Source organism: Cupressus sempervirens, chromosome 1, assembly GCF_028749045.1.
Source record: "Cupressus sempervirens isolate cs-2001-9-10 chromosome 1, ASM2874904v1, whole genome shotgun sequence".
Lineage (NCBI taxonomy): Eukaryota > Viridiplantae > Streptophyta > Pinopsida > Cupressales > Cupressaceae > Cupressus > Cupressus sempervirens.
Window position 1 is genome coordinate 204,423,184 of NC_143118.1, and position 17,151 is coordinate 204,440,334.

General features: G+C 35.0%; 1 protein-coding gene across 1 annotated transcript; it reads left to right on the plus strand.

The window, feature by feature from the left end:
• The first annotated feature begins 720 nt into the window (after window positions 1–720).
• LOC149576835 (putative LRR receptor-like serine/threonine-protein kinase At1g67720) lies at window positions 721–15,694 on the plus strand. The gene is made up of 14 exons (XM_089820380.1): window positions 721–1,094; window positions 2,248–2,800; window positions 10,058–10,554; window positions 10,764–10,887; window positions 10,984–11,052; window positions 11,161–11,232; window positions 11,335–11,403; window positions 13,061–13,203; window positions 13,335–13,552; window positions 13,652–13,778; window positions 14,332–14,400; window positions 14,543–14,732; window positions 14,867–15,002; window positions 15,085–15,694. The coding sequence occupies exons 1-14, from the start codon at window positions 1,034–1,036 to the stop codon at window positions 15,388–15,390; spliced, it is 2,634 nt and encodes an 877-aa protein (XP_089676506.1). The 5' UTR covers window positions 721–1,033; the 3' UTR covers window positions 15,391–15,694.
• Window positions 15,695–17,151: the final 1,457 nt, after the last annotated feature.

Sequence of the window (17,151 nt, forward strand, 5' to 3'; positions counted from 1 at the left end):
TCTTTCAAGTTAACATTTCATTATCTTTCTTATACTCTTGCCTCAAACACACTCTGTTGTATGTTGTTTGTTAATTGTACATTTTAAAATTGATTTAAAGATGAAGAACTAAAATACCTCTATTTATGATTACATATTATTGTATTCTTCAACTTCAATGACTACATGTTGATGATGCTAGCATATATGACTATGTACTTTATCTCCTAAGAACTTTGCCTAAAAAACCTTATATGTGATTCTTAAATGTTACATTAAGATTTTAATTATTGTTCTTATGCTCTTTGTCCCAAACACACTTTATTGTAATATAAACTGTAATTTGTCTTCTTCTTTTAACTATTATTCTTTCTTTTATAAATTGCATTTTTCGATTTAAAAAAAAGGTTTGTTTGTTGTACATTTTCAATTGATTTAATAATGGAGAACTAAAATACATCCATTCATAATTACATTTATCACCGTGATCTTCAACTTTAACTAAACGACGCGTTTTTCCCATCTTTTGACCAACTTAGACTGAAACCTCAGTCCTGAAGCATAAGATACAAGATCAAGTCTAATATATCTTGATTAGAGACCTTAAATCAAACATTAACAAGTTGGTGACGAAGTCTTTTCGCCTCTTTTACATTCAGCTGTACTCTAGAAAGTTTAAATTTTGATTCCGCGGACTCTCGAGTCGCCCATGAAACCCAGTCAACACGGATCTGTCAAGGCATCAAAAGGCCTGCAACAAGACCTTTAATCCGAGTATAACGATTAAATCCAGATTAAAGGTCTTGTCACAGGCGTTTTGAACACGGCCTTTGAAAATGCGAACGCCTAAAGTTAAGCAGATTTGCTGTCGGATATAGAGTACGATTGGACTTGGGATGATCTTTAATGGTTTGCTCTATAATTGTCGGGTCTTACCGAGCACATGCCAAGAAGATTCAAACGTTATTCACAAGCAATTATGGGCTCTCCATTGTATTATATGAGCTTGATATTCTAATGAATAGTTATTTGTAAGGGTTCTGTGTGAGAACAGATGGAGGAGTTTAGATGGGTGATACTCGCTTTGTTCTTTTCCTCCGCCGCGGCTCAAACAGGTATGGGAGTTATTTGGTTCAAAAGAATGACAAAATATATTTGGTCCCAAATAAAATAACGTTTTGATGCCTTGGAAATACACTCTCCACAGACCGTTTTTCCAGGTTTGTTTCCATCATCAGGACATGAAGTGTCATTCGTGATTTATTCTGATGATGTTCTCCTGTGAAATTCCGAATGAACACAATCTGTACGACATTTGTTTTGGGAATTGTCCTCACCATAAAACATTGAAATGGCTTTTAAATCTGATATTTGATGAACAGTCTTAAGGCCGAAATGCTCCTGGAAGAACAAAAATGTACGTATGTCGGTACAATTTTATAATATCATGTTCTATCGGAAATATTCCCACAAAGATTTAAAATAATTTCTAGATGTCTGTAAAAGAAACTCTGTAAAGACTATTTTTCAGTTCAGTTTCCATCATCAGGATATGAAGTGTTGCTCATGTTTTATTCTGATGATGAAATCATGTGAAAATCTTGAAAAAACAAAATTCTGCCAACATTTTTTTTAGAAATTCTCCCTATCAGACTCATTTAGTTGGCTTTGAAATCTGAATGAGATGAACAGTCTCAATTATAATTCTGAGCTAAAGGGGTTCTATACTGAATGGTCCCTAAAGTACAGCAATAGTTAAAAGTTTTTCAATTGTAGTTACAAGTTAAATGGGCTTAACCTTGAGAAAGTTTTATAATCAAGTGCGTTTGGGCTTGGATGGATGACATACTGGGAAGGCTTAATGCTTCACCTCTGTGCGTATCACCCAAATGCAATACGTACTAAGGTGTTCCATTCATTCTCATAAGAAATAGGTTCTTGTTAACCATTACTCATAAAACATGGACCAATGATATCCACTTGAAAACTATACAATTGAATACTAATAACAATATTGCAATGTACATAACTATGTCATCCATACAATGTATGTTTACCCTGTAATAACAATATTGCAATGTACATAACTATGTCATCCATACAATGTATGTTTACCCTGTAAGTATATAAGATTGTTGTTATTGCTGTCAAATCTTTAAAAAAAATAACTGGTTTGATTTTCTTAATTTGAAGCTTATGAAGTAAATTATTACAGACTGGAAAAATGTATAAGTAAAAATGAAACCTGTTTCATTCTTATGTTGACAGGCTTTCTGAATCTCGATTGTGGTGCCACGCGAAATTACACTCATAATGAGACAAAAATGGAATGGACTATTGACTCCAATGAATACATAGCTGTTGGTGGAAAGGCAAACGTTAGCAACTTTAGTGTAGATTTAGATTCTCACTTGCAGTCTCTACGTTTCTTTCCAAAGCCTTATAATAAATCTTGCTATAGATTGCCTGTGGATCCTGAAATGCCCTATTTGTTAAGGCTGTGGTTTCATTATGGTAATTACGATGGAAAAAGAAGTCCTCCAAGCTTCAATGTCTCTGTGGAGACGCAGGGTATGCTCTATAGACAGATGGAGAATATTGCAGTCACAGGATCCCAAAAATGGGATACTGAAAAGATTTTGACTTCTGGTTCCGATAAAACACTATATGTTTGCCTTATTCGCATATTGGATGGTAATGATCCTTTTGTATCTGCAATTCAGTTAAGAAAGCTTTCTATTGGCATGTATGCACTGCAAGGCAAGGGACTGATGCTGAATTCTATATCAAGATATGATTTGGGTGGGAAATCCCTTATCAGGTATGTTTTCTTTACAGAAGTTTCTTTTTGTACATTGTAGAGATACAATTAAGCCGATGAAAAGCAGTGCTCTTTATTTTAAAGTTATACAATCAGTCAGGACTCAAGGCTTTCCAAGTCCAATAAACTCTTACATCTTGAAGATTTATACCAGGAGATTTTGGGAAGCACTCCTTACCTCGTTGCTAGATTAAGTTCAACTTACACTATTGGAGATGGCCACATATATGGTCCAAATTACAATACATCCACAGTTAAAAGTTATAATTGGAACTACCTTTTCAGTATAGGGTTAGGAATACAATATAGCAATATACATTTGGCTTCCATTATCCCCTGATATTCTCTGACGTTGTTTAATAAAATCATCAGATTGTTTAGTTGAATCCAGACAGAATGATATTATACTCCATTCTTACTCATTCTCTATAGATCAAAGTTGAGTCTGTTCTGTTAAAATATTTTCAAAGTATAATTAATTCTTTCTGGAGATATTCTTGGTATCTTTCTATTAGTAGTTAATGTTAGTTTTTATGATCAGAAATGAGACAAAGTAGAAATAACATATATGACAATGGACACAACGAATTAGCCTAGAAGACCGTCCAACTTTATGGAGAAAAACTCGGCCACAAATATTTCACTTATATTTAATGAAAGAGCAGAAGAACTGATGTACAATTTGACCAAAGGCTGAACTGAAGCGATGATGATAGCACCTATCAATATTTAGACGACAGTGGAATTCCTAGCATCGACCTCCTGAAATAGAAGATTTCAATCTGTAGTATCACTGTGAATTCCACCTCCAGAAGAATCTATAAAATTGTCTCAACCCTTCATTGTCTTGATATTATAAAATGAAGACTCTTGTTATCTTGACCCTTCAGTGCCTTGAGGCTACAAAGTGAGGTGACATTATGTGTTGAGTTGGCTTCAATAAAATATAGGTTATTTATTTATTTCAAATATAGGAGGGAATGATAGCTCCTGCGTTATAACACCAACACTCCCTCTTAGCTAAGGAGGTATCTTTCCAAATATTCATGTCATGGGGTCTCTCAACATGATATCCACAATAGCTACACTCATTTGTCGATAAAAGTTTATCACGAAATCTCTCAATGTGATAATGTCATGGAGTCACTCAACATGAGACCCACAATGGCCATTTGTCGAAAAGAGTTTATCACGGAATCTCTTAATGTGATAATGTCATGGAGTCACTCAACATGATGTTCACCATGGCTACTCCCATGTGTGGAAAGAAGCATGTGCACAAGTGCTCATCACAAAGTCACTCAACATAGTATTTTCATGGAGGCTCCCAACATAATGTCTACCATGGATATTCCCATGAGTGGAAAGAGCAACAACTCTCAGAGGACTTTCGCCTCACATTTTTTTTTCTCAAAGAAATATGCATTTTAGCAAGTAGCAAGAATCACTGATGTTGAGACTCACTCTCAGCAAGGGCAACATTTTCCACAACACCAAACTTATCTCGAAAATGTGCAATTCTCACAATGAATTGCAGTTGGCTCCAATGTTTGACCTAACAATCCTGCAAGGAGCTTTCAAAGTAACACTATTTCTTGAGTTGATACACACGCTGCAATGTATTTGGCTTTTGTAGTGCTTTGGGCCACAAATTTCTCTTTCTTGCTACACCACGAAATCATGGTAGAACTCCCTCTTGATACTTGCCTCAATGCAGTAGTTATGAAATAATCTGGAGGTGTACTAACCCCCATTATCAGACCTCAGAACTTCAATTTTTTTCTATCAAAGATCAAAATCCATTGAACCCTTATGGCTAGGAAACGGTCCCTACTCTGCATTCTAGTTGCAAGACATTCTTGCAGATTCTTACGCTGCCCTAAACACATTGCACCCAAAACCAATAAGGTTGTATCAAAGAATTTGTATTTAACACCATTCCTAGAGCCTTTGATACATGACTTGCAAACGAATAAATGATCCAATTCCTCTCTGCAAGACTGATTTATTCATGTCAATCTAGGCCCCACACACCATTGTTAATGGAGGCAGCATGGTAAAAGTGAAATTTCACATGAAAAGAAATAATCTTTTAAACAATTCCAACTCCTACATTCCTTCTATTGGGTCAACAACACAATCCTCTAAATCCACTCATATAGAAAGGTGTTGCAATATGTACGGTGACAACATCAAAATTGGAGTGTTCCTCTGACAAAACATAAGCTCCCAACAACGCCAGCATCTCCTCTCAAATAGGCATTGGTTTGGACCTCCATATATGGCACTCTGCATCTGCACATACATGCATAGGGCCCAAACCATCGTCCTTTGTCCCCCAAAGGAATAAAACCAAAATATGCATATGAACTTTGAAGCCTTGGCTCTGATACCATGTTAGTTTTTATGATCAGAAATGAGATAGAGCAGAAATAACAGATACAACAATGGACACAATGAATTATCTTGTGAAAAGCCTCCAACTTAAGGGAGGAAACCCCAGCCACAAATATATCGCTTATATTTAATGAAAGAGCAAAAGGTTAATTTACAAATTGTCCAAACACTAGGCCGAACTGAAGCTGTGATGATAGCACCTATTGATATGTAGGCAACTCATTTGCCGACTTAGACTCGGGGACAAATTCGGGTTCGAGAATCTGTTTCATTGATTTGTGATTTTTGTTTCCCCCAATATCACACATAAGGATTCATGCGTATATATATTAAAAAAACAAGAGAAATGTTCATACTTGTAAAATTAAATTATTTCATAGTATGAATCTATGATGCTTGATCATTGATCAAAGCCAAATGTCAAAGATAAACATTATCATTATGATTCAAAATAAAATCATTGCATCAAATACTGAATTACAAAATAAAAACTCAAAATATACTTATAGCTTAGCGTTTGAAGCATTATTCAATATTCATGAATCATGTAAGTGTTCATCAATCATCAAATGGATTATCAAAAATGCGGTCATTGGGGTATTAAATAGCTGCAGGTGTTAGATTATCATCATCATTGGAACCAAAATCAGTTCCACTAGCACTAGAGGGTGTTGTGTCATCCTCATCATCATCCAAATCAAATAAAGTGGCTCTAGCAAGATCTTGAATAGTCATATCCAAGTCAGCAACCTGAGTACCACATCCCAAAGCTTCTCTGCCCCCTTCTTGTATTTTGGATCCTTTCATGCTAGGAGGAGCAAGTTGTTGTGAACAAACACCAAGTCTTCATCTTATTTTGAACCCAACTGGCTACACTTTACTTGGTGGATAAAGGAGTATGTACTCCAATTCCACTCGGTGGCAGAAGAGATCATAATCTAGAGAGAAAACAAACAAAATTAAAAATGAAAAAGACAAGATAAATTCAAGAGTGTTAAGTATTAAATTCTACATTGCAAGTGACCAAAAAATTAAAGAAAAACACTTGAAATTTATAAACTTACTTGTGATGGGATCTTAATTGCAAGAGGCTGGAGGTACACACAATCTTGCCCATGAAGGTACCACCAGTGATACCATCCATTCTTCTTTTGTCATTCACAACAATAGGGTCTACATCTTTTCCTAGATGAATATTCCAAATTCTGTCCTAACATTTGCTCCCACCTTTGGATCTTTCAAGATACTACTAAATGCCCTCTCATACCCACTAGCAACCTCAACATCTCTATATGGTGCTACTCTAGCCAGAATAGCAAATACCTTTGGGCTATGATAACTGGGAGATAGAGTTTATGCTAGGAGGTGAAAATGTGTAGTCATCTCGTTCCAATGGCGAAGAACAATTGCTTCCACCTTTTTGTATAAGGCATCCCTAAAATCATTCTCTCTCCTTTGTAAGACCTAGGATATGAATAACAAATGATGCTCATGTAAGTTATCTTGATATAAATTATGTTAGTTAAAGATTTAGATATCTCTCAATAAACAAGGATAGAGGATTGTATTATAACTTACTAATTTTACTTTCTCCAACATGGTGTCCATGACATCATAGATGTCCTCCAAGCATGGTTTATCTATGTTGGAAAATTGAAGCATAGACATGATAGGCTTGGTGAATTCCAATCCATAATCCACATGAGCCCACCAACCATCATCCAATATCATTTCCTTCACCTTTTGGGCCCTTGCTGTATTGGATTGCTTCCAAATGCCACATTGGTTGCTAATAACAATTTATTACAATGCATCGTTTACCCTCACAAGTCATGTAAGGACGTTTGTGTGTGATCCAAAACAGGTTTCAGCCACCTAAAAACATGTCAATTGTAAGTTAGTAACACATTTAATTATGCAAAACCTGATATAAAATGATAAATCATAAATAAAACTAAATAAACAAAATTTTAGAATTTACCTTCAATAATTTGGAGAAAGTTACGAAAATTGCTTGTGACAAATGGTGGTTTGTCACAAACATTTGAATCTCCTCACCCTCATATATTTCTTCACCTATCCTATTTGGGTGCCAATTGCCTTGCATCACCAAATTGAGGGAATGGACAGTGCACGACATCCAAAAGATGTGATCATATGTAACCTTTACCAAAGCACCTGCAACCCTACAAACTTTTGCATTGTCCTTAATTACTTGGACAACATTATCACTACCCATTGCCTCTATGGAATCAATGAGAATCTAGGCAATAAACTCTGCATCTTTTACTTCCACCTCATAGTCAAATGCCTTTAAAAACTTTGCCACTTTGAGGACACAACAATAACAAGGGACGGTTTTTGCAATATTTTCATCCATCAAAGATAATAGACACACCTATTTGAACCCAAGAATCTCTTATTGGTTTTATTTGGACCTCTACATTTTTCCTCTCATTATGTAATAAGGTGGTGCACACCTTTTCTTATCCAGGGGCTTATTAATCACATGGTGCATTATTTATTGCTTGGACCATCTCCCTCCAATAAGGTGATCTTACTAAGTTGAATGGAACACCATTCACATAGAGGCAACGCCCTAGTTTTTCATCAACAATATCTCTCAGCTCATTTTGGAAGGCGCCATCTGATGGGCCAAGTAGTGATTTGTGGTTCTTCTACATCATCATCCTCCCTAGAAGGCATAGGCAAGAAGGGATGTCTAGAGGCTTGGTCTAGAGGCTTGTTGAGTGGGTGGTGTCATTGTCTTTTGTTTCCCAAAATAAGCACCTTGTTTCCTTTTTGTAAATAATTTGTCAGCATTTTCTTGTTCTTTTGCGAATGTTTGTAATTGCCAGGGGGCAACCCCTTCTTATCTGACCCCTCACACATATTAATCCCTTTACCCCCAAGGCCCAAAAAATGAAGTTTGACTTGCGAGTTGAAACTTCTTTATTGTACATTGCAAAAAATACATTTCCAAATAAATTGCCCACCTCCAACACCTTTAGAAATTAGTTTCTCCATAAAGAAACCCATTATCAATTTTAAATTGTTGAGATCCCTGCCCACCTGCTGAGCTTTGACTACTCATTGTTGCAATCTATAACAAAAATGGAAAAAAAAACACACCTCAAAACTTCTACAAAAACTTATAATTTTTTTGGAAGTTTTCAAAAACTTGAAACAATCTATGAAAAACTAATGAATTTGGTTGAAATGCATACCTTCAGCAATCAAATCTGCCTTTTCGAAGGTATTTGTCACTCCACAATCCATCTCCTTCGAATACAATCACCTCACTTCAAACTTGCAAGATGGAGAGAGCAAATGAGTCATGAAATGTGTTTGAGAAGTCCAAATAAGGGTCGTTTTAGGGTTGAAGCCAAAAAAAAAAACAATAAAAAATCAACTTTTCCAAGTTTTGGGTCTACTTTTCATGTTTATCCCTGTGGGTCCTTGGGGATCAGTCCAGATCTGTGTTGGATTCCCTCAGGTCTGTGGGGATCCTCGACTGGTCCGGCCTAGAGCTACTCAAGATCCGGATTTGACCTTGCAGGTCCTCCCGGATTCATGGTCTACAGATCCGGACAGACCCACATGGTCAAATCTGGACCCTGTGCGGACCCAAGACATACCAGTTTGCAGATCTAAATGCGAATATGGTTCCTGGGTCAGACATGCAAATCCGGTAACATAGACAGACGATAATAAAATTCCTTAGTATCGATCTCTTGTAACAAATGATAGCAATCTGTAGTATCACTGCACATTCTAACTAGAAGATAATATAAAATTGTCTTCACTCTTGATGTTACAAAGTGAAAACCCTTCGTTGTCTCGACCCTTTAGTGCCTTGACATTACAAAGAGGATGACATTACAAAGGTGACATTATGTGTTGAGTCAGGTTTAATAAAATATAGATTATTTATTTATTTCAAATTTATGAGGGAAAACTTTACAAGAATGAAGTATTGAGACTCTTTATGAGGTTACTCATCCTAGTACCACTATTCTGATTCAAACACATTTAACCTTAGATGCAATAAATGCTTAGTGGATCATTAATACTTTAATACTGATAAGAAATAGATTTATGTAAGCCAACACTCAAATAATATGATTAGCAATTTTGATTCAAACATGTTTAACCTTAGATGTAATCAGTGCTAAGTAGATCATTAGCCAATATGATTAGCAAATTCAATTCAAAATAAATGTAATTGACACTTGATAAAATCATCATGATTTATACACTGTTGTTGCCTATTCTATGAGATATGTAGTGTTGAAGGCTCTCGGATCTATTTTGTGCATTTATGAAAATTAATGAGCTTTTGTATTGTGCCGTTTCAAAAATCAGCAAAAGATTTTATAACACCCAACATTTGAATTCCTCTTCAAGATTCCAGATTCAGGGCTGTTCTTGTCAATGAAAGGAAGATCTTCATTTAAGGGAAGATGAATGCTCAAGTTGGGTGAGGAAAAAGGACACAAAATGTTAAGCAAAATAATTTCCCATCAGGCAATCCTACAATAGCACAACACAAAATTTAAATTCATGATAGACTAAATTACTTATTAATTTAATTTCTGAATTTTTATTGACAGAAATATAAGTTAACTTTCTTTCTAAGTTTTAAGTTCCTTGGATAGGTTACTTTGGCATGACTAAGGGGTGTCTCTATTATTGAATTCACTGAAGTATTACCTCACTTGTAGGCGTCTCATACCACAAAAATGGTTCTAGTATTTAACCTGATTTAAAAAATAGATGTTTGAAAAGGTTGTCTTTAACATTTTTCTGAGAAATTACTTTGTTTGATTGAAATATAAACACAAATTATGTCATAATCAGGTATCCTCAGGATGACTATGATCGCATCTGGCAAATCAACAGTAAAGGGGATATATATAACAGCAGTCTTGTTGTAAATAGAAGTACTATAGCAGCGATTTCTAGTGACAATAGTAGCAGCAACTACCCTCCTAGTGAGGTCATGCAAACAGCAATAGTTGCAAAAGCAAACATCAGCCAGTTGCTTCTAAAAGTGACACAAGTAAAGCAAAAGACATTAATTGCCCTGTATTTTGGAGAGATTGAAGGCGTGAACACCTCTCAATCAAGGATTTTCAATGTTACAATAAATGGCATTGCAATTGCCACTGTAAATTTCTCTATGGATAGTTACATAATTAAGACAGAGGTTAATCTACCAAGTATACAAGCAAGAGAAGTAATAATATCTCTTGATTCAATAAAAGGGCAGGGGAATTCCAGCCGTGGGCCTCTTATAAATGCTCTGGAGCGTTATAACATTATTGATACAGAACCTGAGACTTTTGGAGATGATGGTAAGACAATTATATCTCTATCTTGTATAATTGATCTCTTGATAACGTGACATGAATCTCTCAAGTTGTATTGATAGACTATAAAGAGTCATACCAAATGTATAGTTCTTTCAGTTGCTTGTCACAGCTTTTCTTTTTGAATATTTTTTTCTTAATTTATTGATGTTGGAAGCCTGAAATCTCTAATTGCCTTATCTTGTCGATTGCAGTTAGTGCACTTCTGGGTATGAAAAATGAATTTAACATGAGTGACTGGATATCAGATCCTTGCTTTGGTATTGAGTGGGATGGAATCAAGTGCACCAAAGACAATCTAGTTAGAATATCAGAAATGTATTTTCAACTCTCCAAGTTTAAAATGTATAAAAGTTTTGACAAATTGATTACTTTACCAAGAGCTGACAAATATTTTCTTTTATATGAAATTAGTGATTTGTCTGCAAGGAATCTATCAGGGTCTTTGAACTATGTGTGCAGTTTAACCGGATTGGAGAAACTGTAAGATCATTCTAGACACATAACCTTTGTTTCCTAAATTACTTCCACCTCTTTCTCAGTGTTTTTTCTTTGCTAACAAAAAACAATGTTTTAAAATTTGTTTCTCAGACATCTCCAAAACAACAGGTTCAATGGCCCCATGCCACCCTGTCTCTCCACACTGCGTAACTTACGGGAGCTGTAAGTTTCTCTTCCTTTATATGTGTGCTTGACATGAAAAGAATTTGCATCTGACTGGAAAGTAATTTTGTATTAAAACCTGTTTTTTTCTCTTTTTGACAGCTACATACAAAACAACAATTTTAGTGGAGTAATTCCTAATGGTCTTTTGAATCATAAATTGGATTTCAGGTAATCAGGGTCTAGTCTGAATTTTATATTGAAAATTTTCAAGGAATGCATTTTGATTAACAGTGAACCAAGGAGGTAGTGTTATGATCCTGCAAATTTCTTTTCTTGCTGCTACTGAAAATACTTCACAATGTGCCCTCAAAATGTTTCCTTTTCGCAAAAGCCTGCATCCAATTCAATCGCGACAAAATTTCCCCAAAAATGTACAATTCAAACATTCTGTCACTCGCAAAACAAAAATTGTTAAAATTAATGAGGGGGTCCTCTGGCATTTACAGCAAAAACTGATTTTGTTCTTGGTTTCCTGTCCATGTCATTTTACAGAATCTGTAAGAAAATGGGTTTCGTGGATACATTTTGGACTATTTTGTAGCAATGAGTCTGAATGGTTGGTGAGTTGTCCAAAAACAAATAGTTTAGAGCAGAAATGCTAATAGCACTGCTCTTTGGTAATCGAAAAACATAAATGAAGTTTAGAAACACAATATTGTAATTGCAGTATTATCCTACAGAATGTCTGACAAAGTGTGCTTAGACAATGTTGTCTTGTTTTGTTCAGTTGCAGCATACTTAGAATTCTATCCTGATTTTCACACCAAATCAGTTACCAAAAATTGGTTTGAATTCTTACATTATTTTATTTCACAATTAAACGATAGAATAATATTGTGATGGTTAATTTATTACAGTTACCAGCTTAGCTCTCAGCTCTTGTGTTACTTGATTCACCAGGAATCAAACTCAGTTTAGACACAATTTTTTATTTATGTTAGGATTGCTCTGGCCCAGCTGACACATGGTACCATCTTGAATAATCCATCTGGGGGTCTTGTACCTGTATCAAGCATAATTTGCCTTAGGGTTATGTCATGGGTTCTGATCTAAAAGGCTTATTAACAAGATTAAGACTTTTGAATGGGAGTCTTGTTGCCTTCTGTAGCACAACTCTGGCTAATGCATTGGAATTCCATAATTTCACGTGTGATGGAAAAGGGTAAAACCACTCATTGGGTAATACCATATAATATATTCTAATCCATATCATCATTCCTCTTTTGAACTCAGCACATGATAAGTAGGAAACATATTATTGGGATTGTCAGCATTCCTCAATTGATAAACATGAATCCTTAATCAACATAATGTCCTTATTGACTTTTTGCCCATCACTTTTAGCAAATTGGAAAACTTCAGGAGCCCTAACATTATTTTCCTGGACCCTTCTGTACCTTGCAATCAGAGTTTTTAAAGAAAAGAAGACAAAACTGAAACTAATGAACTCTAACAGAGAAATGCTGTTCCCTGACAGTTTTGACCTGCTTGTAGGCCAAGGTACATGGGAATTTTACTGTTTACAATAGTTTTCTTCAAAGCCCAGCATGAAATATTTCAGAAGAAAGTTATAAACCTATCCAAAACAAGCCTTGAAGGGGTCTGCAATAAATTCATTTGTCTTATGAGAAAGCCAAAAACTGGGTTTCAAAATAGCAGACTGCTCAGCATTTGCAGCGGACTGCCAAATTTTTGAAATCATCCAAAATTGCAGAGCACCCCTCATGAGACGCGTTCTTGCAGAGATTGTGACTATGTAAAAATTCAATTAGGCTGATAATTATGAAATATTTGAGAAGAAAAAGGAGTTTATAATGATTTGCAGGTCCTCTGGGAATCCTTATCTTATCCGGCCCAAAGGTAAAAACAAAGGGGTGATGATAGGATCAATCATTGGCGGCATCCTTTCTGTTCTATTACTTTTCATATCAATGCTCGTCTGTCATAGAAGACACTCTGCAAAACAAGGTGAGGTTATCGATTTCACCTTGTTCCTCCATAAATGAGTGTTCAATTGAAACTAAATGTTCCTTAAAGACGTTGCCTTTAGAATTTTATCTTTTGGCTGTGGCATTTTCTGATTGGAATTTGGAACCCAGATGCCAGTGCAGATTTAGCGGCCAAGGCACCAAACCCTGTAAGGTCTCGTTTATTTAGCATGGCGGAGCTGAAGACAGCGACACAGAATTTCACCCACAACATTGGCCAAGGGGGTTTTGGTAGTGTCTTCTATGGTACATTACTGGATGGTAATGAAATCGCTGTGAAAGTACTCTCAGCTACATCGAAGCAAGGACCAGGAGAGTTCAAAAATGAGGTACTGCATAAATGTGCCATACCATATTTGTTTTCTGATTGAAGTTGCAAAATTTTATATGTAATGCTAAAATATTATGCTGTTTTTCTCCCCAAGCAGGTTGATCTTCTTTCAATCTTGAATCACAAGAACTTGGTGCGTTTACTTGGCTACTGCGACTCCTCGAAGGAGCTTATGCTTGTTTACGAGTACATGGGTGGAAAATCGCTCACAGATCACCTCCATGGTAGGTTGACTGCTGCAGTCAAGATTGGGGTCAAACTATTCGATCTTACAGCCCATCTACATAAACACGTCTTGAAACAAAAAAATCGTCAAGAAAAGGAAAAAGAAAGACAAAAAATAAAAATATTAAATAAATAAATAAATAAATAAATATATATAAAGGTTGTAACAAAAGACAAAACCCAGAAATTTTACAATGTCTCTATTCACTTCATGCCTACAACCCTTCAAATCTCCATGCCTTCGCTTCTTATTTGAAGTCTGATATCTTTGATTATTCGATAGCATTTGTTGCTATTGGTTGCTGATTCTTAAAATGAAAGCCAAATATTGATGAGAATTTTTTTTAATTTTTTCACTCCAAAATATGTTCTTGAAACTTCAACCTACACTAGAACTGAAAATCTTAAATATAAAAACGGATTATTGTTTTGGTGATGCAAAATTAGTTAGCGAGTCCAAATGCTCTGCATCATCAACTTTCAAGATTAAGTATTCAACATATAAAGGGAGATGAATTAATTCATATGGATCTCAATTTGTTTTCTTGACAGGCTCTTTGGCAAACCCATGTACCCTTGATTGGAAAGCTAGGATTCGAGTAGCCCTAGATGCAGCAGAAGGTACTACATTTCTACCTTGTTCAGCAGAATTAAAAGAGTTTTTGTCTGTTTTCTTCTTTTAAAAACCCCAAGAACTAATATAAGGATTTTCTCTCTTTTCTTCTTGCGAAACCGTCCTCATCTGAAACTGTTTTATTTGAAGGATTGGAATACCTGCATTGGAGGGCCACACCGAGAATCATTCATAGAGATGTGAAGAGTTCAAACATTCTCCTGGACAGGAATATGAGGGCAAAAGTTGCAGATTTTGGTCTTTCGAGAATTCTTCTAGATGATGCAAAATCTCATGTGACTACCCAAGTCAAAGGAACAATGGGATACATGGATCCAGAGTAGAGATTTTTATGCCCCGCAAATTTATTTGGTTTCGGGTTGCAAGGCAAATAAAACAAACAATTTGAAACTTTGAATTGATAAAAGGGCTGTTTACTGACGGATTATTTTAACTTGCCTTGATTGATTGAAGGTATTTTAGTACCAACAAGTTGACAGAGAGAAGTGACGTCTTTAGCTTTGGAGTGGTCTTGCTGGAGATGATCTGCGGGAGAAAACCAATCAACGAAAATGCTGACTGTGAGGAAGAAATCAACATTGTGAAATGGGTATGGTTTAATTCTAATCACCATCTTTAACAATTTGGAAATTTCGATTCAGAAAGATTGATGAAGAGTATTTTCATGATAGGTAATGCTCCATGCAGAGGCAGACCAAGCATCTTCTCGTCGCCTCACAGACATCATAGATAAGAGGTTGTCTTTAAGTGAAAATGAGATGGAATGTTTCAATTATGTTGTTGATCTGGCAATTCAATGTGTGGAGTCTGAAGGATCCAGGAGACCCACCATGAGTGAGGTTGTGGAAGGGCTTAAAGCAGCTAAGCTTTATATCGAGCCTAAAGACATGAATCCTGGAAAACCCATGGATGCATTGCCTCCAGAGGAATTCAGTAGAGCTGATTTTAGTAGCAGCCTCCTGCATGTTGGCAGATGACACAATTAGTCACTGCACCATTCATGAGGTTGCTTGATGGCTCAATGAATACCATTGTTTGTTATTGGGGAAATTCAATGGTTCGAGGTGTAACATTGTTTTTCAATATTCATCTTCACAAGCTTAACGAAGTTAAGCACCTTGTGACATGTTTTAATTTATTACATTTTAAGTCAGTTCTTGCTTAATTAGGATGAAGGGATGTCCTTGCTAGTTATGCCTCTAAACAGAAGGCAAAGGTTGTTCAAAATCATCCAGTTGTAAAATTTAAATTATATAATATTTTGAAGATTTTCCGGTAGTATTTTGATATCGTATTGAATTTTTTCTTTTTTAAAGATCGTAATAAATAATGTAGACCATGATTTTTATATATTTTACAATAAAAAATTAGATTCAAATATAAATTTTCAAGATCTGGAGTAATATATAATTGATAATAATTTCTTGGTTTGTTATAACTAATTTTGAGCAAGTTAATTGTGATTTTTTATTTATTTATTACATATGTTGCAATTTTTTAGATTTCTTTTGCATTTTAAGAAAGCTTATAAAAAAGTAAGTAGAATTTTTTCCTATAAATTATATTTAGATGTAAAATATGTTTTTAGTTTAGTGATTAAAGGGAAAGATACCTAATTCATCTCCAAACATGTTTTTAGTTTAGTGATTAAAGGGAAAGATACCTAATTCATCTCCAAGGTTAATTTTCAAACTAGTACTTAATGATATAAATTATCCAAGCAACTAATGAAAGGTGTTTATCCAAGCATCTAATGAAAGGTGTGTAGAGGTAAGGAACTCTACAATAGATTTTTGAATATGAGAGTTTGGGACCATACTTGTTGCAACGAGCTAATTTAGGTTATAAATGTTAGAGTAAATGCTATTCACTCTAGATTAATTTATATTTAGGTCTATTATATTAGTTGTAATTTCATATTTCTACATGCATTTGAATAGTTGAGGGACACATGTTTTATTCAATTCCCTCAATTCATTCTTGCATTGTTTATGTAAGTGGCTATTAATAGCGTGAAAGTATCTAATTTAATTTATGTGTGCAAGTTATAACATATTGAATCACCTAAGTTGAATCAAGACCACACATGTAATCAATCACATGTAAATAATATCTAAACTATGTAATTCAATCAACATTGCAAATGTAATCAACCACTTGTAATTCATTCAATCACATGTAATCATAAACCTAGAAATTAAATTGAACGTAGAAATTGAACCAATCGCATGTACATGTAATCATAAACTAGAAACATGTGGATCTAGATCACATGTCTCATCATAAACTACAAAGATATATCACACAGAGCATAAACTAGAAACATGTATAAAATGTCTAATCAGATGAATCATATAAATATGTCATGTGTCATAAATGGACCTTAAACATGTGCATAAATGTAAATACATATATAAATGTCAAATATAAACATGTGTATATGTCAAACTCAAAAGATAAATGATAAACTAAACATATCGTGGATACATCTTAAACTAGAGAGTTGTCCAAGAGCATACGAATAGATTGACCCCTGCAAATTTAGTGTATAACAATTCATTAGACATACATACATACATGTGTGTGTGAAAGTAAAATTAATTTAAAAGTCTAAATTTAAATTCCACGAGAGTGCTAGTGGGTGTCACATCCATCATATCTATACTCCCACCAATAGTGGGCGTCGTATCAATAATGCCTCTACTCCCTCCACGATTAGATCCCACACTAGAAGCAAT